Raw genomic sequence first — 20,171 nt, 5'->3', positions numbered from 1 at the left:
AACGAGGCCTTGTGAGACGTATCTAATCACACTCGTTCAGACGTCGTATTTTAGACATGACACCTGAAACCGTTTCAGGGCGTGCCTGTGCGTTTCCGCCAACGTCCCGTTGCACGTTGCAGCGCAAGCGGAGGGACTGTCTGAACGGTCAAGGTTGCTCATCAAACGTGTTGATCCACGGATGCAGCTCCTCCTGTTCCCCACAGGCACTGGCTGCGACTACCCCCTGTGCCCCCAGATCCCTCCTGCTCCAGGCCAGCTGCCACCCCACCCCGCAAAACAGCCACCGTCCTGGTAGCCGTCTTCCAGTTTTTAAAATTTGATAGGTTTTTATATCTGTTTTACCCCTGAAGTTTTCCCTCCATCTCTTTTCCTTCAAATCTGGGGTCGCTTGGCTGGTTGGTTCTCAGAGGGTGTTTCTCCGTCTGCAGACTCCGCGAAGCTGCACCGTGCCCGCCTCTCCTGCCGAGCCCAGGGGCCTTGTCCCTCTGTCACAACTGAGAGGCGTGTTCTTTGCTGAGGGATCAAGGGCTGGGTTGTCTCCTCTGATCCACCCTTAACTTGTTAGGGGATTGCAGATAATGAAGTTCTAGTCATTTCACTTTTTCTCATGTTCATTGGAATATTTTTATAAACTGATACACTTCAAGATAAAATACCTCATGAGTTCACACTGCCCGATTCAAATTTGGGGCTAATGCAGTTTTATTTAACCAATTCTAGATTATGTTGTTGTCTTTTACACTAAAAATTACTAATTAAAAAACAGCTGATGAATTAATATGTCCCATAATCAGTCATCTCACGTTATATTTGCAACATCGACAGAATAACAGGACCCTACCGCCACTACGATTATCAAAGGCGTCATAGCGTATTTTTTGCTGCGCTTTCAGACCGTCAGGAGGCTGAGACAGGAACCCCGCGCCTCCGCCCAGTGCTGTCCGGCTGGGCAGAGTCAGGCCGAGTGGGGGCTTGTTGGGGGTGGGCGGGGGGGATCCAGGGGCCGAGGCAGGAGCACTTCGTGGGGGAGAGGCCCATCCTTTTACAGTGTTTCTAAATGTCTCAACTGTAGAGGTAACAGTTGCATGTTGTATGTTGCGTTATGTTTGATCTGGTTACTGTTCTTTAACCCTCGGCCTATTTTAGGAGACGCTGGGGGAGGCACAGCATCCAGAGTGACCGCCGTGGGGGGGCTGGCGGCTGGGCGAGCATGCGAAGGGGTGGAGCCGAGCCTCCTGGGTGAGCGTGGTGACTGAGGACCGGGGGAGGGGCCGCGGAGGCAGGAAAGCGTGAACGGGAAACGGTGAGGGAGAGGGCCCGGCTTGGGGTGGCGCGCCCAGTTCACCGTGCAGATGATGCCGAATCGTAAGCCTGAAACCTACATAATTTTATTAACCAGTGTTACCCCAATAAATTCAATTAAAGCAAAAGGAGAAGGCGGCCCTGCAGAGGACGGGTGTGCCTTTCCCTCCAGTGGTAAGAGGAGCAGAAACGCCAGACCGCGCTCCTGAAGGACACAGTGCCTGGACTTCTGTTCCTGCCAGGGAAAGGGGAGGTGGAACCCTGAAGGCAAGGGGAGAGAGAACCAAGGTCAGGCTTCGGCTTTGTCGGGGCACCGGGGGGGCCGCAGGGCACACATGGGCCCGCCTGAGAACAAGGAGACCCCTGTCTGGGGCGTGCGGAGCGGCCGGGGCGGTGGGCGCGTCGGACCAGGCTGGGGGGGGGGGTGCGGGGGGGGCGGGGGGCACGCTCCCTGGCGTCACCCGGGTCCCTGGGGCCTGCCGAGTCCCAGGCGGCTCCTCACCTGTCAATAAATCCCTTCCTGTTAAGCGACTTGAGCTGTGTCCTTTGCAACCAAGAGTCCCAACTCAGAAAGGCTGAGCTGGACAGGTGCGGAGGCAGGAGGGGCGGCGCCGGGAGGGTGTGGCGCACGGTTCTGAGGGGCTGCAGTGTCCCGCCCCGGCTGGGGGGCTCCGTGGACTGAGCGCCGGCCTGCGAAGCAAAGGGTCGTCGGTTCCATTCCCGGTCGGGGCCCAGGCCTGGGTGGCGGGCCAGGTCCCCAGCAGGGGGCGCGCGCCCTCCCTCCCTTCCTGTCTCCAAAAGTAAAATAAGTAAAAAAAATAAAAAGGGCTACAGTGTCCTGAGAGGGAGGGGAGCAGCAGGCGGTGACGCTGAGGTAGGTGGGGCCAGGACGCATCCCACTTTGCAGAGGGTGCCGATGATCAGCCCTCCTCCAACTTCACAAAGGGCCCGTTTGTGTTTTCTCATTGTTGTCCTATCACAGGCCAGTGCACTTGTGAACACATTGAAATAGCACTTAGAAAAAGAAAAGACACTCAAACTACACTAGCCCAATTTTTGTTAAAGGTTTAATTTATATTTTTGGAGAGAGGGGAAGGGAGGGAGAAAGAGGGAAACATCCAAATGTTTAATCATGAGATTACACGGACGTGAAGTCACCTGTTCAGGGACCATACACGCATCCTCAGCTGCAGCGCTTACCTCGCCGCAGGCTGCAGAGGAGCAGCCTGCGCCCAGCATGGGTTCACAGACCACACAGCAACGTGGCTGGAGGCAGGGGGAGCCACGGAGGCTTTACACAGAAGTGTCGAGATGTAAATTGAGTTTTTAGGATAACTGTGCCTTCAGTGATGCATTGCAAGGAATCCTGTCCAAAACTGTTCTCAGGACCTGGGATGAACCCCCAGAAGGCAGCCATAAAAGGTGACTTGGGCGGTTAGAGCTTGCTAACGCTCTGAGTGGCAGAGTTAGGATTTTACGCTTTTGCCTGTCAGAGCCATGCAGAGTGGCCTGCGCTGACTTGTGAAACAGCAACTTAGTTTCTGAGACGAGGCTGGCGCATTCAGGATATGTGGCCTCCCAACAACTGTGTTTCCGACACTGGCAGGAGGAAGAGGAAGAGGCTGAACAGACAAGTACGTGTGCGTGTGCGTGCACATGTGTGTGCACATGCAAGTGTGTTTGTGCAAGCGTGGGCGTGTGTGCGTGTGCACCGGGGTAGCAAGCGCTATGTCCTCTCTGTTTTGCCCCCATTGGCCTGACGGCGGAGCCCTGTGACCCAGCGAGGCCGGGAAGTGGGGGTGCACCGTCTCCGCCAGCCGCGCCCCAGGATGGAGGAGGCAGCAGCTGCCCTGGGCCTTCATTGCCTGGTCGTTTGATTTGGAAAGAGACCCCCCACAACCACCAGAACCAGTGCTTCGGAATGGCCCCTCCACAGAACATCTCGGCACAGATTGTTTATTCTTTGGTATGTAGTCAATGTTAAAAAGTATGTTCTGAAGGGCAAGTAAATGCCCTCAAACGCCCAAATGGAAACAACAGTCTTAGAGTGAATTTTGAAAAGATATTTTCAAAACTCAGCAAGTGACAGGAAGGACTCCCCACGTGGGGTGATCAGCAAGCATCCCTCGTGGGCGGGGCTGATACTTGGCAGGAAACCTCCGTGCCCTGCTCCCCCGCCCCCGCTGACGGCAGCTGCCGGGCATGTGTTTGGAGCCGTCTTTGAGGGTGCCCTTGATTGGGTTCATCAGTTTCCCGTGGTGCTAATGTTGTTTTTTGCTGCTGTGTCGCATGAGTTGTTACGGGTATTAACTTCTTACCAGGTATAAATTTTTCCATTGTATAGGTTGTCGTCGTCTTTTCTCTGGGCAGAAGCTTCTTGGTTTGACGTAGTCCCACCTGTTTTTTTGTTGCTTGTGCTTTGGGGGTCTTGTCGAGAAATTCATCACCAACACCCATTTCAAGGAGGCTTTATACTGTGTCCTTCTGGGAGTCACATGGTTTCAGGCCTTGCACGTCAGTCTTTAACCCACTTTGAGTTGACTTCTGTGAGTGGGTGCAACACAGGCCCAGCTTCACTCCTTTCCACGAGAACATCCACTGTCCTGGCACCTCGTGTGGAAAAGAGTCTTCCCCACCAAGCCCCTTGGAGCCCCTGCTCGCACGCGCTGCCCATGAATGTGTGGGTTTCTTTCTGGGCTTTCCGTCCTGTTCCACTGATCTGAGCATGTGTTTTCATGCCAGCACCGTGCTGTTTCGATGGCGGCCGCTCGGCAGTGTAGCCTGAAACCCAAGTGCGACGCCCCCGGCTTTGTCCTCCCTCAGGGTTGCTTTGGCTTCTCAAGGTCTTTCGTGGTCCCACATAAATTTGAGGACTGTTTTTTCTTCCTGTAACAAGTTGCCAGAAGAATATTGCTATGGATTGCACTGAATCTATAAATGGCTTTGGATAGTAACATTTTGTTTTAAAGATTTTATTTTTAGAGAGAGAGAGAAACATTGACTGGGCGTCTCGAAGGAGCACCCAAGCGGGGACGTGGCCCACAGCCCAGGCCTGCGCCCCGACTGGGAATCGAACCGGCGACCCTTTGGTTTGCAGGCGGGTGCTCAGTCCACTGAGCCGCACCACCCAGGGCAAAAGCTGCTGTTCTTTAACGTGGCTGCCAAGTCAGAGCAGTGACACGGTTTCTGGTGACGTGGACCAGCCTACCGTCACCTCCTTCCTGCGTTTGGTGGGGACTCGCGCCTGAAGGGCAGCGTGGCTGGTTCCTACCAATGTGCCCGCAAGAACGTCCCCGTCTTCTCGTGTGTTCGAGCACAGACATTAATGAACTTGCTGAAAGTCCTTAGCGGTCAGGACATTCTGCTTTGGAAAACTTTCCAGGGCATATACCGACCTAAGAATCATCCTCGTTTGGGATACGAGGCCCCCCTCATCCAGATTTCCAGAAGTCACTGAGCTCCCTGCCCAGCTGCCCGGTGTGTGACTCTTGCCACAACTGCGAGTGGGTCCCTCAGGAGCCAGTCTCCATCCCCGGTCAGGGTGACCTCGGACCTAAGCCCCGCCCCACTTCAGAGCTGCCCCCAGCGCCTTCTCCCTGGGCAGGTGGCGTCCAACAGCCTCCCCACGGGGAGTCCTGGCAGCAGCTTCCCGCCTGGCGGCGCTGTTTAACCCTGTTTCGGTGCACACCTCGGAATTGTATACGCACACACCCGTGGCGTGGACTTTCTGGTCCACATACAGTGGAACGGCCACATAGCAGCATTAGCAGATGAGGTTGCCTCTGCAATGGTTTGTTTTGGTGGCGGTGCTCCTCAGGCTCAGCAGGGACGTGCGCGGGAGAACGTGACCCCACGCAGGTTAAAGTGACCACGAGACACCGGAACGCACTGCTGGCGTGCAAGCTGGGTCTGTGGCGGCGCCTCCGGGTTTGCCTGGGGCTGAGGCTGGACAGCAGCCCCAGACTCTCGTGCGCCACATGGGGCTGGTGGGAGCCTTAGGGCCGCAGACTGCGGAGGAGCCTGTGAACAGACGCACCCGAAAGCTGGCATTCTGGGCTGGACAGGACCGCCCTGGGCCGACCCAGGGACCTTGCGACCCATCTGCAGCCTCACGCTCCAGCTCCCTCCCCGGCACGGTGGCAGGAGACGTGCGGCGGACCAGCGCCCGCCTGTCACACTGGCCACGAGCAGCACCACGGGCCGGCCGAGGGCCGCCGTGCGGCAGGGCTTCCCTTGGTGTCAGGCCGTCGGACACGAACCGTCTCCCTTGTTCGCCAGCTCTGCTGCTGCCTGAAGACGCCCGGCCGCTCGCCTGCCGAGGGGGACCGTCGGCTTTCCCGTGTTCTGTGCGTGTTCTGTGCTCCGTGTGCCCCAGAGGCTGTGACGACTGCCCGGTCGGCTGACAAGTCCGCTGCTGTTCTACCCAAATCTCTTCTCTTTTACTCTATAAATTCCAGGTGGGGGTGGCGGGGCGGGGAAATGATCTGAGCAACGTTTTGACTTAACTAGGCACATGACCCATTTTTATTGAAGAAAAATAGATACACGTAAGAAATTCATTTCACTCCCCCCCCGCCCCCGGCAGCCTTCAGAGCTGGCGTGCACCTTTGCAGACTCACTCACACGCGCACGCGCACGCACACACAAACACACGTTTGGAAGTGCACGGTCCACAGGGGCGCCATCGGGACGGCCTCCTCGTGCCCGTGCCGATGGCGCCTCATCTGCTGTGCGGGCAGGTCTGTGTCCAGGAGGCGCAGCAGCCGCCGGCTGGACAGACACCCCGACACCGGCACTGCCCCTGCGATGGGGCGCTTTCGTCCCACTGGTATTCAGACATGGCCAACGATGCCCGACACATCTTTGTCCTTTTCTCTCAGGTTTAGTAACCTCCTCAGGATGGAGCCCTAAAAATGGAACTGCAAGCTCTACGAGATCAGGAGCGTGTCAGGCCTCACGAGCTCGTCTCTAAGGCGCCGCTGTCACGTCCTGCTTCCACACGAACTCCTCGGCGTAGCCGGAGCCCAGGCCGCAGCTCTCCGCACAGGTGAAGACAGCAAGGACGCCCCAGTCCAGGCTGCGGCCCAGCCTGTCGGCCTTGAGGTGGTTGAGCAGCTGCGGCATCACCTGCGCGGGACGACAGGTCAGGGGCCAGCCACTGGCAGGGCGCCCTCCGCGCCCCGGCCTTCCCTGCCAGGGTGATGGCGGGGCCCTGAACTTTCAACCCCCGCCGCCCCCCGCCCCCCCACAGCAGAATCGGGGGGGGGGGAGTGAGGCCCTGCCCAAGGACACGACACCGCTCCACACGGCACCACCTGCCCCCCCAGCACCCTGGACGCCGCCCTCCCAACTCCCTGCCTACCCCGAGGGGCCAACACGGCCCACCCCGCTGCACCCCGCTGCACCCCGCTGCACGGCGAGGGAATCCACAGGGAAAGGTTTCCGCCCAACCCCAAAAGGGTTTTGACGGTAACAATTTCTTCAGACAAAACATCTGTGGTTGCATCCCTTTCTTTTCCTAACAAGTCCCCAAGCCCGGGCTACCCAGAGCTACGTTCTGAAACGCTCCTCTCACAAGGGCCCGGACAAGCAGAACGAGGTGCGTTACACAGAACCACAAAGCCAGGAGCAGAGGCCCCAACAGCGACCCTGGGGCCGCGCCGGGGGGTGGATGGCGGCCGTCCGCCCGCGTGAGCACGCGCCGCCGTGGCTGCCCGAAAGCTAGTAACTGACAACTGCCAAAAACGTCCCGCCACACGGAGACGGAGGCGATGACCAGCCAAAGCAGGAAATGACCGGCCTGAGGCCCTGAGGTGGGGCCGGGAATCACTGACATTCACAGTAAGGCAGCTTCTGTAACAGCACGCGGGCTCCACACGCGGGAAACTTGGGAGCCGCTCTGTGATGGTGAGGCCAGAAAGCAGCGTGTAGGGCGCACGCGGGCCCCGCGCGGGGTCGCACCTGGAACTCGAAGGCCCTCCTGGAGCCACAGGGGCAGTCCGGGATGTCCTCTTCCCGGGGGACGTTCTCGCCGGAGATCCAGACGGGCGCGATCCCTCGGCCGTACCTGAGGATCTGAAACCAAGAGGGTCACGTTCCGACCTCCCGGCCGGCCCAGGACATCCCGCTGGCTCCCCAGGGTCGGACATGCCCGGGAAAGCCAGGGCTCTGCCCCGCCACACCCAGCGCCCAGTCAAAGGCGCTGCCTTCTCAACGGTTTCTCAACGGTATGGAAGCCCTTCTTTCAGCTTCTCTAACTTGACAGGAAAATTACGTGATGACAGGGTTCAAATCTCAATCTCGCGACTATTTTGTGTATGGACTAACGATAAACCTGCGTCCCCGTTACCAGGTTCTGAACCCCAAACGCAGCCGTTTGTGTTCACACAGATCTAAGGAACCCCGGGTTGACATTTTAAGGGGACAGATACCACGGGAAACGTGGTGTTGAAGTCAATAAACTTCACTATGATGAGACCTTCTGTAACAGCCGAGCAGATGTCCCATATTCCACTGCAAGCACACGGTGCTCAACGCCACCGCCAGCGTCTCAGACCCAGAGCCACTCCCCCCGCACCCGACGGCACCGGCGGCCGGGGTTCCCGCCGCGGCTGCTGTGCACCGGGAGGGCGTGGCGGGGAGCAGCGAGGCGGGGGGACAGCCCGGAGCCCTCGGCCGCTGTGACCACAGCAGGGGGTCGCGCCATGACGCCAGGACCCAGGATTCTACAAAACCAGTGTCTTTGTGTTAACATATCACGTTGGTTTTATAACTTAAAGGTCCCCATTAGAAAATGGGGAAAAACATCTTTCCTTTCTGTTATCAGTGCCTGAAGTCCATGTGTCAAAGCCAAGGCCCCCGCCCTGACGCTCTCTTTAGAAAATCCTGCGTGGCCGGCAGCCTTCCCCCCTTCAGTGCCTGGGAGAGGAGCTGCTGGGGTGAGGCCGCGTCGGGGGGCGGACCCCTGCCGCCGCCCGTGGGAGAGCCCGGGAGGGAGCGACGTGAGTTCTGCGTTACCTGTTCTGGTTCCAGGGCTACTTTAGTTTTGAACTTCTGGAAGATCTTATCTTCTCTGGATTCGTGTTTTGCCATGGACTCCAATTCTTCCTCCGGAGCTTCAGCTGAAAAACCATCACCGTAACGATTGTGCCAAGAGGCGTAAGCCGTGGCCGGCAGCCCCAATGGCTGCCAACAGCCAGCCGAGAGCTGAGCAAGTCCAAGAGCAAGAGTGACCTGACCCGGAGGGCCCAGTCGGTGCCGAGACACCACCCGAGCCTCTGGGTTCTCCGTGCAGCATTACTTACTACACAGGCTCCTGGGGAGCCCTGCTCTGGGCTAAAACTTCACATTTACAAGAACAGAACGCAAGTCCAGTCGGGATGGCAGTGCCAGTAACCCTGGCTGCCTCCTCACACAACCACATCGCAACTGCAGCAAACTACGGAAACCAGCATCCAGACAGGCAGAATCGGAGCTGAGTGGAAGGCCCCCAACCCCAGGATGAAAGAAGCCACGTCGTGCCGGCTGGAGAGGCACAGGGAGGACCGGGCTCGCCCCACACCCCTGTGCGGGGACAAAAATCGGGAGGGACGTCTCAGGAGTGAGGAGTCGGAGTCCCAGCCCCGCACCTGGCCCCCAGCCCAGGGTTCCAGGGCCAGGAAGGTAAGTCCCCACAACTTCTGGCTGCAAAGACCAGTGGGGAAGGAGGCTGAGGAAGAAACTGCCGGAGCCCCACGCCGTTCCGCTCGAAGGGCCCCCACTCGGCCTCACGCGCGCTGGGCCCAGTGCTCCCGCAGCAGCATGAAGGGCACGAGGGACGGGACTGCCCAGCGTCGGGGCAAGATCTTGGGGGCGGGGGCGGGACGTGCGTGCGCAGGTTTCCCCCAGACGGAGGGGCAGGCAGAGTCCCTCGTCTGAGCCCTCGCCCCACAGAGCCAATCGGTGGGCGCCGCATCTGACACTCCCATCTGCCTCCTATCAGCTGGGCGCACACTGTGGGCCCCGCCCTGGGGATCCCCGAGGCCCCGCCCAGCTCTTGGCTTCCCCACGGGAATGGCTTGCCTCGGCCCCTGCCTCGGATCTTCCGAAATTCTCTCCAACAAGCAGCGCCTGGCTTCTGCAGGTCCCCTGCCGCTCGTGTGGTTGCCCCAGGCCCAGCGCCAGCAGCAGCTGGCCTTGGATCACAGCCCTCGCTCGGGCACCGCCACGCCCAGCGGGCGCAGCAGCCGTCTGTCTGCAGATCGCTTTGCAGCTCATGCCGTGTGGCCCTGAACAGAACGTGGGCAGTGGCCGACCTTGGACTTGCCAACAGCAACCAGGGCCCAAGTACAACCGGAGGGTGTACCCAGCCCACACGAAGGGCTCGCCTCGATTACCCAGCTTGGGTGACGGGAGGCTGTGCCACTGGACCTGACAGGACACCTATTACTTTAGGCCACACGACCAAGACAAGCACTCACGGCAGCTCTACCTACTACATAGAAACAAACACAGGGAGGCTGCCAAAACGAGGAGACAAAGAAACATGGCCCAAATGCAAGGAGAGAGCAAATCTCCAGGAAAGGACCTGAATGAAATGGAGGTAGGCATCTTTCAGAGGCAGAGTTCAAAACTCTGGTTTTAAGGATGCTCAAGGAACTCAGTGGGGACCTCAGCAGCATGAAAAAGATCCAGTGAGAAACGGAGTGTGCATTAATTGAAATAAAGAACAATTTAGAGGGAAACAGCAGCAGAGTGGATGAAGCCAAGAATCAGATGAATGATTTGGAACATAGGGAGCAAAAAACCACCACACAAAACAAGAAGAAAAGAGAATCCTAAAAAATGAGGATAGTATATGCAGCCTCTGGGACAACTTTAAACAATCCAACATTTGCATCATAGGGTGCCAGGAGGAGAAGAGAAAGAACAAGAAATTGCCACTCTATTTCAAAAAATAATGAAAGAAAACTTGCCTGATTTGGTTAAAGAAATAGACATGCAAGTCCAGGAAGCAGAGAGAGTCCCAACAAGGTGCGAAGAGGCCCGCTACTCCACGACACAGCATCATTAGAATGCCAACGATAAAAACAAAGAGAGACTCTTAGAAGCAGAAGAGAAAAGCAGTTAGTTACCCACGGGGGGGTCCTCATAAGACTGTCAGCCGATTTCTCAAAAGAAAACACAGCCCAGAAGGGACTGGCAAGAAATATTCAAAGTGATGAAAAGCAGGGACACCTCCAGCCAAATCTGCTCTACCCAGCAAGGCTGTCATTTAGAATCGAAGGGCAGATAAAGAGCCCCCCAGACAAGAAAAAACTAAAGATATTCATCATCACCAGACCAGTGTTACATGGCATGTTAAAGGGTTTTCTTAAAGATGAACATGAACAATAAAATTGGCAATACATACGTATCAAGAACTGAATCTAAAAAACAAAATAAACAAGCAGAATAGAAAAGAATCACAGACACTAGGTCGTTTCGATGGCTCCCCAGTGGGAGGGGCGTGGGGGGTGAAGAAGGTGAAGGGACGGAGAAGAGCGAACAGGCAGGTACAGAAGGGCCGTGGGGAGGCGGAGTCCAGGGTGGGGCACAGGGCAGCCACAGAGCACGCGCCGGACCCGTGGCCACGGGCCGTGGTGTGGGGACCGACTGCCTTGGGGGTGGGGGGCGGCTACGGGGGAAGGACCGGGACAACTGTAATAGCATAAACAATAAAAGGTCATTTAAAATAAATAAATAAAAACGTAACAGACCCAAGTCCTGGGCTTGGGACTGCTGAGCCCCACCCGCAAGGACAGCAGACACAGCTGTGAGCCCTCCCCACCCCCACCGCCCTCGGCCGTGGGACCGACTTCCAGCCTCCTCAGGCCTCAGGCTTCCCGTCCCCGCTGGTCCCCGCACTCGCCTGGCACGCTCCTAGGGCACCTGCCACTCCTTCCCCTGCACACTCTGCTCCTGGGACCCTGGCTGCCCGTACCATGCCTGTCCCCGACACCAGTTCGTCTCTGTGACAAGCATTAATGGTCATCTGACACCCTCAGTGTGAACTCTGGACCAGCAAGTCCACATTCTCATCTAAACTCTGACTTTGCGGTGGCTATTCAGAGCCCGAGTTCTCGAGTCCATGAGACGGGAGCTCAAACTCCAGAGGTAAAACGCAACCACCTGGGTTAGTCACACGACCGGACACCAGGGGGCGGAGTGGCTAATTCATCGTGATTTTCATGAGCTCCAGCACAGAAGCCCTCCGTGCGCAGTGCTGACTGACTGCTGGCTGCCGACCTTTATAAAAAAATCCAAGATAAGAAAGGGAGACGCACTTTGGAAGGCCCTGCCCCTGCCAGGCCCTCTCGCGCCCGCTGCTCTGAGCCGAGGGACAGCTCTCGGCCCCAGGAGACCTCACCGACGTCCCAGCATGCGGTGCAGTCCTGCCCAGCGGCCACCGGAGAGGCCACCTCGAATTTTCATGGGACAAGAACAGACCTGGCGTTCGCCAAGGTGGGAGGCTCGGGGAGGGTACGGTCACGCGCGGTAGGTGAAGACTCTGGGCTGCAGCCCCTGACGGGGCCGCCTGCTCCGCCCCGCGCCGCCTCCTGGGCACGCTGAGTCCCCGGCTGTCAGCCCGACGTTCAGCCACGCGACCAAGCTCTGAGACGGACGCCTTACCCATGCTCCCTGAAACCTCCGACGCGTCGTCTTTCTCCGAAACTTCAGGTGTAATCTCATCTTCCGTTTCTATTACGATTTCAAATTCTGGAAAAAGGAAGTTGTGGTCTGGAACTGTATTGTCTGAAGGACCTGAAACGAAAAGTCAACCAGCAGGATGAGTAAGCGTTCAGTCTTGAAGGTGCTCTAGTGCCCTGCTTCTAAAGCGTATGTCACATAGTAACAGTCTGCCTGGCAGGTTAATACCTGCGGCTCCAGTGGGTTAGGTTACAGGTTGTAACTAAGGGAGCGGGAATCTCACCGCTCTTCTATCACCAAGCTTCTGAAGAGAACAGAGCTTTTCTAATGTTAACTCTTCTCCGCAAAATAAAAGCCCTGGGTGGGCAGATGCTGGAGAGAGCTGAAACCGGAGCCTCGAAGGCGGACTCACCCGTCCGCCCGCAGGCCTGCTTGTGCCCCGCTCTCCAGTCCAGCGTCTGGTGCTCGCGGCCGCAGTAGCTCGCTCGGTGGCAGCCCGAGCAGGTCTTGGGGCCCAGGCAGCCGCACACCCTGCAGAGCCGCGGCCCGGACCTGAGCTGGAGGCGCACGGGCTCCGTCTCCGGCGGGGGCTCCTCGGCAGGTGGCTCATGTGAATAAAAGTCATTTTCCCGGGGTAGCTGATTTCTAAAAACTGAAAAAATGAGAAGAAAACATATTTTCAATAAATAAGTCAATTCAGGTATTTAAACCTCCATTTCGCACAGCGCAGAAAAAACACAATTCTCCTACGAAGACAATCAAGGCAGTTTTGCGTCTCGCGAGCTTATTTTCTCAAAGGAGAGAAAACAGCAGCAAAAAAAAAAAACCAACAAGAACGTCTTTATTTTAAATCAGCGTAGCTCGCTCTGGTTACTTAAGTTAATGCCGAGACTCAAAGGCCGCAAAGCTGCAGAAGAGCTGCGGGGACCCAGCCTCCCCAAAACCGACAAACTCGCAGCCTAAGCGCCGGTTTCAAGCAAGTGGGGGCGGGGCCGCGCGCGGCCGGGGACGCGGACGGCGGGGAGACCGCGCGCCGCGCGCCCCGCCCCAGCCCCGGCTCGCGCCGAGCCCGCGCCCGCCTCTCCGCCCCAGCACTCACCGCGCAGGCCCGCGCAGCAGGGCGGCGCGCGGCAGCAGAAGAGGAACAGGCCGCGGTGGAAGGCGTCGGCGCGGCCGGGCAGGGGCGCGTACAGCTGCAGCAGGAAGGCCAGCGGGCGGCCGCAGCGCGCGCACGCCAGCTCCGCGGGCCCCGGCAGCCCGGCTTCGCCCAGCCACGCCGGCCGCCCGCCCACTTTGCTGGGGAACTGCTCGCTGCGCAGCCGCCACGCCGGCGCCACCTCTACGAAGCCCAGCTCCGCCGCCATGGCGCGCGCGCACCGCCCGACGCTGCGCGCCGGCGGAAGGCGGACGTCGGCCCCGGCGCAAAGACCAGAAGCGATTGGACAGCCGGGGCGGGGGCCGGACTAACTTCCGGCCTCGGCGCTGGGGGGCGGGGCGCTCCCACGCTTACGGAGCGCCGGGGCCCGGCTCTGCGAGGCCCGGCTCTGCGAGCCCCGGCGAAGTCTGGCACGTGGCGCGGGCGCTCACGCGCACACGCCCGCCGCCTTGGGCCGAGCTCCGCGGCTGCCGAGCTGGGACGGAGCGGCAGCCTGTGGGCTCCCGGCCGGGTTAAGGGAGGGTTTTAGGGGCCAGGGCCTAGGGTTAAAGGGTGAGGGTTAGGGATTAGGGTTAGGAGCTTGTCGCGCGCGCAGGTTCGGGATGTAGTCTTTCCTGTAAGTCAGCCGGCGACTGCTTGCTCGCTTCCTGCGGGGCAGCCGGCACCAAGGACCCGAGGAGAGTGACTCAGTTACTGCGCTCTTCACTCAGCTTTCGTTGAATGCAGGTTCCCTCAAAGTAGAACATCAACCTACATTAGTATCCTCCTCACCCGCTGACGTAGCAGGAACAGGACACACACAGCGATCAATGGGGGATGACGCCCCCGAGTCCCAGTCTCAGTCTGCAGGTCCAGGAGACGGCACGGTGGGCAAGGAGGATGTCAGCGTCCTGCAGGGGGCGGACCTCCGAGCCAGGGGGCAGCAGGCAAGGCAGAGCCTCCGCGGCCGCCACCAAGGGAGGTCAGCGTGGCTGGAGCAGCGCTGTGGGGTGTGCAGCTCGGCGTCTCCGCCGTGGTGTGGAGCCTGCCTCGGTTGTGCCTTGAAGGTGATGCACTCCACCCTTCTGGGCCTTTCCGATAAATGTCTTGGCCCCACTTAGGGCGAGTGGGGGGTTTCCCCAGGAGCCTATGGGTCCTCGGCTCTGCAGACAGGGCTACTCTGACCTCGTGTGCAGATACGATAGGGGTGCCTCCTTGTCAGACGTGTCTGCTCTGACTTAACGTAGTTTCTCTCTTGAACCAAAGCATCATGGCTGACTGGTAGACCTCTTGGTTGACGACTGACTCCACTTTTTAATGTGCTTTGTGCTACCTTGACTGGACCAATGCCATGTTATTGGTCCTGCTCTCCATGGGGCTGGGCTTTAGGCTTAGATTTCACGGTTGCTGGGGAGGGAACTGCAACATCCCCTCTGCCCCCCCCACCCCCCACCCCACGGAGCCATCCACCGCCCTCAGCGGGAGCCAGAAATCTGGCAGCAGGCCTTCCTGGGTCGCCCCCCAGCCCAGGGCAGCCTCAGCTCCGCGGTGACTCCTGGGCGTCTGCATCCCGTTGGCTGCCCTGCAGCCCTTTGGTGCAGGGCCTGCGGCCGCTTGCCAGGGATGCTGTCGCCTGGGGGCAGTGGGGCTCGAGGCCAGAAGTGGAGAGGGGGCTGCAGGCCCTTCCAGATCCTCTCTACTGGCTGCCCTGGGGCCCTGCCACTGTCCCTGGTTCTCTTTGGGCTGGATGTGCAGCCACCTCAGCCCTCAATCCTCCCAGCAGCTCCCCAGCGAGCCCCGTCTGCAGCCAGCGACAGAGGGAGCACAGGCAGCCGGGGGCCGCCCCTCCCAGAGCACAGGAGGGGACACAGGCCTGCTCCGGGACGGCCTGGGCAGCGATGCTGCCTACTCAGCGCTTGCGTGCCACCCGTGCGGACACCTGAAGCAGTGTCCTGGCCAGGAGGCACGTGACGAGGCCCATGTTTTGACCAGGCCCCTGCTGTGGCCGCCGTTGTGGACGGAGAGGGATCCTCATCCTCCACCCCCCCCCCCCGGGAGGGCCCCAGGCCCCTGCCTTCCTCCGGCCTGCGTGGCACCCTCTGGGGTCTAGTCCTCAGCCCACCCCCAGCAAGGCTTAAGCCAGACCCTACATGGTGGCCATATCCTCTACGGGGCCCGCGTGGGTGAGTGCTTCCAAGGTGTGTGCCCTCTTGTTGCGGAGGCCAGCGGGCCTTCCCCATGGCTGCCAAACGCCTCGTCCCGGAGGGCACCTAGGCTGTTAGGCTCCCAAAAGACACAGTGAACCCTGGTTCCTCTGGCTGGGCCCTCTGTTGCTGACGCTGACCCGGGCTCAGCATGTCCCGTGAGAGTGGAGGGCGCCAGACGCTGTGCCGGCAGCAGGCATCCACAGCGATGGGGAGCCTCCTGGGCCCCTTGGTTTGTGAGCGAGCCATGGGCCACTTCCTGGGCCACAGGCTGGGCGGCGTCCTGGCCCTGTCTCGGCCACCTGGGGCGTGCTCTGTCCACCCAGTCACTCAGCTGCCCACGTCTTGCCCAGTCCTGGGACCAGCTGCTGGACTGGATGCGGAGCCCGGAAAGTCAGCCAGTCTCTGGGCGGCCGCGTGAGGCCCGGGAAGCTGCTGGGAGGTGGAGGCTGTGGAGGGAAGGGCGCTTGCCCAGAGGTGCCCGTCTGCCCGGCGGAGCATTGGGAGGCGGCGGGAGGCAGGGCCTCGGCTCAGTCATGGGGGGCGGGGGGGGGACAGGAGCACGTGAAAACTGGTCACCAATTGGTGACGACTGCTGTCAGCTCTGTAAGTCTGGGGGCTCCTGTTAACCTGGGGGTCCCCAGAATAAACATGCCCAGTGAGCTTGGGGACGTTCTGTGCCCCAGGGACACCGTTGCAAGCAGCACCAGAGAGACCAGAGGGACGAGGTCGCGTCCTGCGATCCAGCGGGGCGAGCGCGGCAGATGCCGACCCCCGGCGCACTCAGCCTGGACGTGGACCCAGGCCTCGGTGGACAATGCTGGTTAGTGCCACAAAGGCCGCTTTTAACCTGGCCACTGTGTTTGTCGAGGAGATGGAGTTTTATATAAATAGAGGCTACCTGTATCACTGTTTTTCATTAAACAAAGCTGCTGCCAGGTATCGTTGTGAGCACTTTCCACGAACTTGGTGAACTCTTCTCTCTGGAGGTCCTGATGCCCCCGAGGTTAGTGACTTGCTGCCTCTGCTTGGGTCCCCCCGAGGCAGGGGTTCAAGCACAGCTGTGGGTTTAGGACGCGACCACAGGGCGTGTCTTCAGACGGTGCCGGTCTGGGCACTGCCGCCGAATCCCGTGGAGCTTTGGGAACCCGTGCCCAGCGCCTGCCGTGGGGGTGTCCACAAAGCCAGGGAGTCGGGGTGCTGGTCCACCGACTCCCCCCGTCGTTGGCGGAGAGCTGCTTCCAGGGCCCGGGCACAGCGGCTGCACTGTGCCAAGGTCACTCAGCCAGGTGGTGGCAGGTGCCCAGCCGAACCCCAGCGGTGCCCCTGCCCAGGCCGCTCTGGACGTGCGTCCAGGGAGATGCAGGGCGGGGCGGGGCCTCCCCGGTGTCTGCCCGACTGGACTGCCTCACACACCAACGAGGGCTCGGCTGCTGGGGGCTCCTCCCTGCTCTGGCGATGGACGTTCCCCACAGCCTGGTGCCAAGTGTCGCCCCTGCTGAGCCCAGCGCTGTCCCTTCCACTTCCCGAGTCACCCTGGTGCCCACGCATGGCTCACAGGCAGGGAGCGTAGCTCCAGAGCGGGAGGCGGGGGCTTGCACAGGTCTGCAGTGACTGGCGGAGCCTGAGCTAACCCTTTGGGACTTTTGCCTGCAAGAGCTTTTATACTAAAATGCAATCACTTAAAATAAAATTGCTTAATGCCAAGCAACACGGTAAGCACCGTGCACTTGCTATGTCTGCTCCAGCGGGCGGGGGCGGACAAGGTGGCGGCCCCGGGGGGTCGGGGGTCAGCTCAAGCCCCGCAGATGGCGAGTCCTGGCACCGGGACTTGCACCCAGGCCTGCGCGCGGGGCTCCCCGCCCCCGAGGAAGGCGTCGCGGGTGCGGCGTGGCTCCACTCACTCTCGGAGCTCCGTCTCAGAGCATCACGTTTAAAAACGAAGCATCAGAGAAAATACAGCAGTGGGTGGAGCGGGCAGGTGTTTGGGTTGGAAATCCAACAGGGTCGAGGCCAAAACCACTGTTCTTTCCTCCGGATCTCAGGAGAAACAGCCCTGAATTGTCAGCCGAGCCTCCTCGTACTGAATGGGCTGGACTAGAGCCAGGGTCCCCCACACCGGGCCCCACAGCAGGAGGTGAGCTGGATGTGATGCGTTTGAGTCATCCTGAAACCACCCCCACCTACCCCACCCCTCCCTCATCCGTGGAAAAATTGTCTTCCAGGAAACCCGTCCCTGGTGCCAAAAAGGTTGCGGACTGTTCTCGAGAATTAGAGAGACGTGCCTCCCACCTGTCTCCTACCCAGAGGTCCGAGGGGCATAGACAGGAAACTGACAAGAGGAAACCAAGCACCGGGGCTGAGACCCAGGGAGCTCACGGGAGGCCTTGCAGGAGGCGCGTGCAGGGCTCAGTGACCGGAAGGAGACCGGGGCGCTGCGGAGAGCGTTCTGGGCCCAGGGCGGCACCAGTCAAAGGCCCTGAGCTCAGGGAGCCAGCCAGCTCCCCGCACAAAGATCCGAGGCAGCCAGGGACGGGTGGGGACGGGGTCGAGGGATGGGGCGGAAGGGAGGAGTTTGTATGACGTGTATGTGGCTTCAGTGCTCATTAGCCCTGCCCACTGAGGAACGTGGGCCAACGGATACCTGTCCCTCTTTGAGCTGCCCAGCCCCAAACATCTGCGCCCATACGCAGGGGCCCACGAGAGCGAGTGGAGCCCCTGGAGTCTCCTCTGGGGGGACAAGGCCAACGTGCTCCTGACACCGGCGGTGAGCGGTTGGGACCTCAGGGGCGAACCGCCAGGAGCGCCATGGTCAGCGCCGGGGAGCAGCCTGCCGCCGGCCTTCCCTGCCCTTTCTTTGACAGAAGATCTAAAAATCCCCTTAGGGTCTGGTTCTTGGCCTGCCAGCCACTAGTCTCCAAATTGGGCTCAGGATCCCCCGGGCCTTGCGGGTGCGAAGCCCCAGCCCACCTCTCTGCTCCGTGCCCTCCGCGTCCTGCCTGGGCCTTGGTGTTCTCTCCGTCAGACGGGAAGGGTGACAGAGTCTCCCTCGCGGTGGGGTCGTCTGCAATCACTGTCTTCATCACCTCAGGTCTGTTCCAATGGGGCGGGGCGCTCGGGAGCCGACCGAGTGTTCGCTCAGCTCAGGAATCAAAGCTTCCCAGCCCCGGCCATGGCTCCCAGGTTCCTCCGAACGTCCGCGTACGCGTCCGAGGCCTCCCGCTGCTGTGGGCCAATCCGCGGTGGGGGCCCCAGCCCATGCCCTCCCCGGCCCCTGCTCCCTGGCACAGCGATGCCTACGACCTCCTAGGTCAGGACTTGCCCTCACAAGGCCTGATGGATCCCTTCTTCACTCAAATTCCATTGAATAATTATACCTCCACAGGCAATTGTTAAGGCAAAAATACATTTCTGAAATTATGACTATGGATCAAAGTTGTATTTCGGGTTTGCAGGAGGGAAATCAGGAACGAGCCTTCTCCCATGCGGGTTCCATGGCAAAGACTGGGCGTGACTCACGGCCTGAGCCCTGCTGTCCTTTCTTGGCTGGGTCCGCAGGCCGGGCCCCGGAAATCTGGCCGCCTTGTGCCTTACCGCCTGCCGGGCGCCACAGAGCAGAGGTGGCCATTCTGCTTGGATTCAGGTGCATATGTGTAAACATTATTTTTATTTTGTTGGCAACCTACAGCAATCAGGACAGTTACCAATCAGAAAACAAGACCCCAGCTCTCCAGCTTCGGGGGAAGATGAGAAGACCTGCCACCTGGGGCGGCCGGTTGTCCTGCTCACGGGGCTCCTGTCCCCACCGGCCCCACTCGCTCTGGGGCTTGAACGGCCACTTGTCATGTGAGCAGGAACCCGTGGGAAGAGGGCAGAGGCAAAGCCACCAAGAACCTCTTTCGGAGGCTTGTGAGCAGCAGCAAAGGGATTTGGGGAATGTTTGGCCGGGGTGCCGTGCGTGTGTGTGTCCCCCTGCGGGCCTGTAGCGCCATCGTCCCTGCGGATGCGGTCATCTCCCCGGGTCCTGGTGAATTAAACCCCTGCCGACATGGGCAGGGCGGGCCCACTGGTGGGGCCCAGGGTCCAGAATCAGAGAAACTGAGAGACTGTGATCCCAGGAGGTGACTACACACGCGTTCTCTTGGGAGAGGAACAATCCCAGGCGCGTCCGACGTGTAATCCGATAAGAAGATCCAATCTGAAGTGTAATCAGAGGACAGGAGAGTCTAGAAACCACATATGAAAAGTAAAATCCTGAGGTGGTGTCAGCAAGATCGTCGAGCAAGACGTCCCTGCGTGCGCCCCTGTCTTGGGCACACAGCGTGGTCCCCACCTGTGGACAAAGTGCCTCTGTGGGAGCCGTGGGGTGCAGGCAGGGGAGCGGAACCTGCTGCGCCCCGGGCCAAGGAGGGAGCCTCGAGGAGGGAGCCTCACACGCCCGTTGCCGGCTCACCGACCGACCGTGGTCCCCACCACACCCAGAAGCAGCCTTGTGCCCCGAGAACTGGCCATGGCTCTGCCTGGCGTGGAACCGTCGCGACGCCGTGCGCCAGGGGCCTGCAGGACTCAGGCCACCTGTGTGTCAGGTGACGGGCGCCAGGCCTCGGCCCCCTGCGGCCCCTCCTGGCCGGGAGGGGGTTTTGGGCTTTTGCTACTGTGCCGTCTCTGCCGCCGGGGAGCGTACTCAGTGTACTTCCTGTACTTCGAAAAACCTTCCAGAGTTTTAGTCTAGTACTGTGATGGATTTATTCTCTTTAAAATTGCAATTGCTGCCATTTTATGGGATTTGGAGTCAGCGGAAAGTGATGTTTTATACATCATTTTGCTATATCTTTTTTTTTTGTTAACTAATCTACAAC

At 59.7% G+C, this 20,171-nt stretch overlaps 1 protein-coding gene across 1 annotated transcript; it reads right to left on the bottom strand.

Moving 5' to 3' along the window:
• Positions 1 to 5,857: 5,857 nt before the first annotated feature.
• Positions 5,858 to 13,372, bottom strand: PDCD2 (programmed cell death 2). The gene is made up of 6 exons (XM_054594957.1): positions 13,073 to 13,372; positions 12,386 to 12,625; positions 11,956 to 12,087; positions 8,323 to 8,426; positions 7,267 to 7,380; positions 5,858 to 6,432 (listed from the first exon to the last, which is right to left on the bottom strand). Exons 1-6 carry the CDS (start codon positions 13,335 to 13,337, stop codon positions 6,274 to 6,276), a joined length of 1,014 nt encoding a protein of 337 aa, XP_054450932.1. The 5' UTR covers positions 13,338 to 13,372; the 3' UTR covers positions 5,858 to 6,273.
• Between the last annotated feature and the right edge of the window lie 6,799 nt (positions 13,373 to 20,171).

This window comes from Pteronotus mesoamericanus, unplaced genomic scaffold (genome assembly GCF_021234165.1).
Source record: "Pteronotus mesoamericanus isolate MK-2021 breed Mesoamerican mustached bat unplaced genomic scaffold, CSHL_Meso_final contig_134, whole genome shotgun sequence".
NCBI classification, from domain to species: Eukaryota; Metazoa; Chordata; class Mammalia; order Chiroptera; family Mormoopidae; genus Pteronotus; species Pteronotus mesoamericanus.
This window is presented reverse-complemented; position numbering and strand designations above follow the sequence as displayed.

Excerpts from the sequence above, each read along its gene's own strand:
- PDCD2 (XM_054594957.1), bottom strand. The coding sequence starts at position 13,337 with ATGGCGGCGGAGCTGGGCTTCGTAGAGGTGGCGCCGGCGTGGCGGCTG. Across the intron at positions 12,626-13,072 it reads CTGCTGCGCGGGCCTGCGCG|TTTTTAGAAATCAGCTACCC; the intron begins GTGAGTGCTGGG and ends TCATTTTTTCAG. Across the intron at positions 7,381-8,322 it reads TAGCCCTGGAACCAGAACAG|ATCCTCAGGTACGGCCGAGG; the intron begins GTAACGCAGAAC and ends TCTTGGTTTCAG.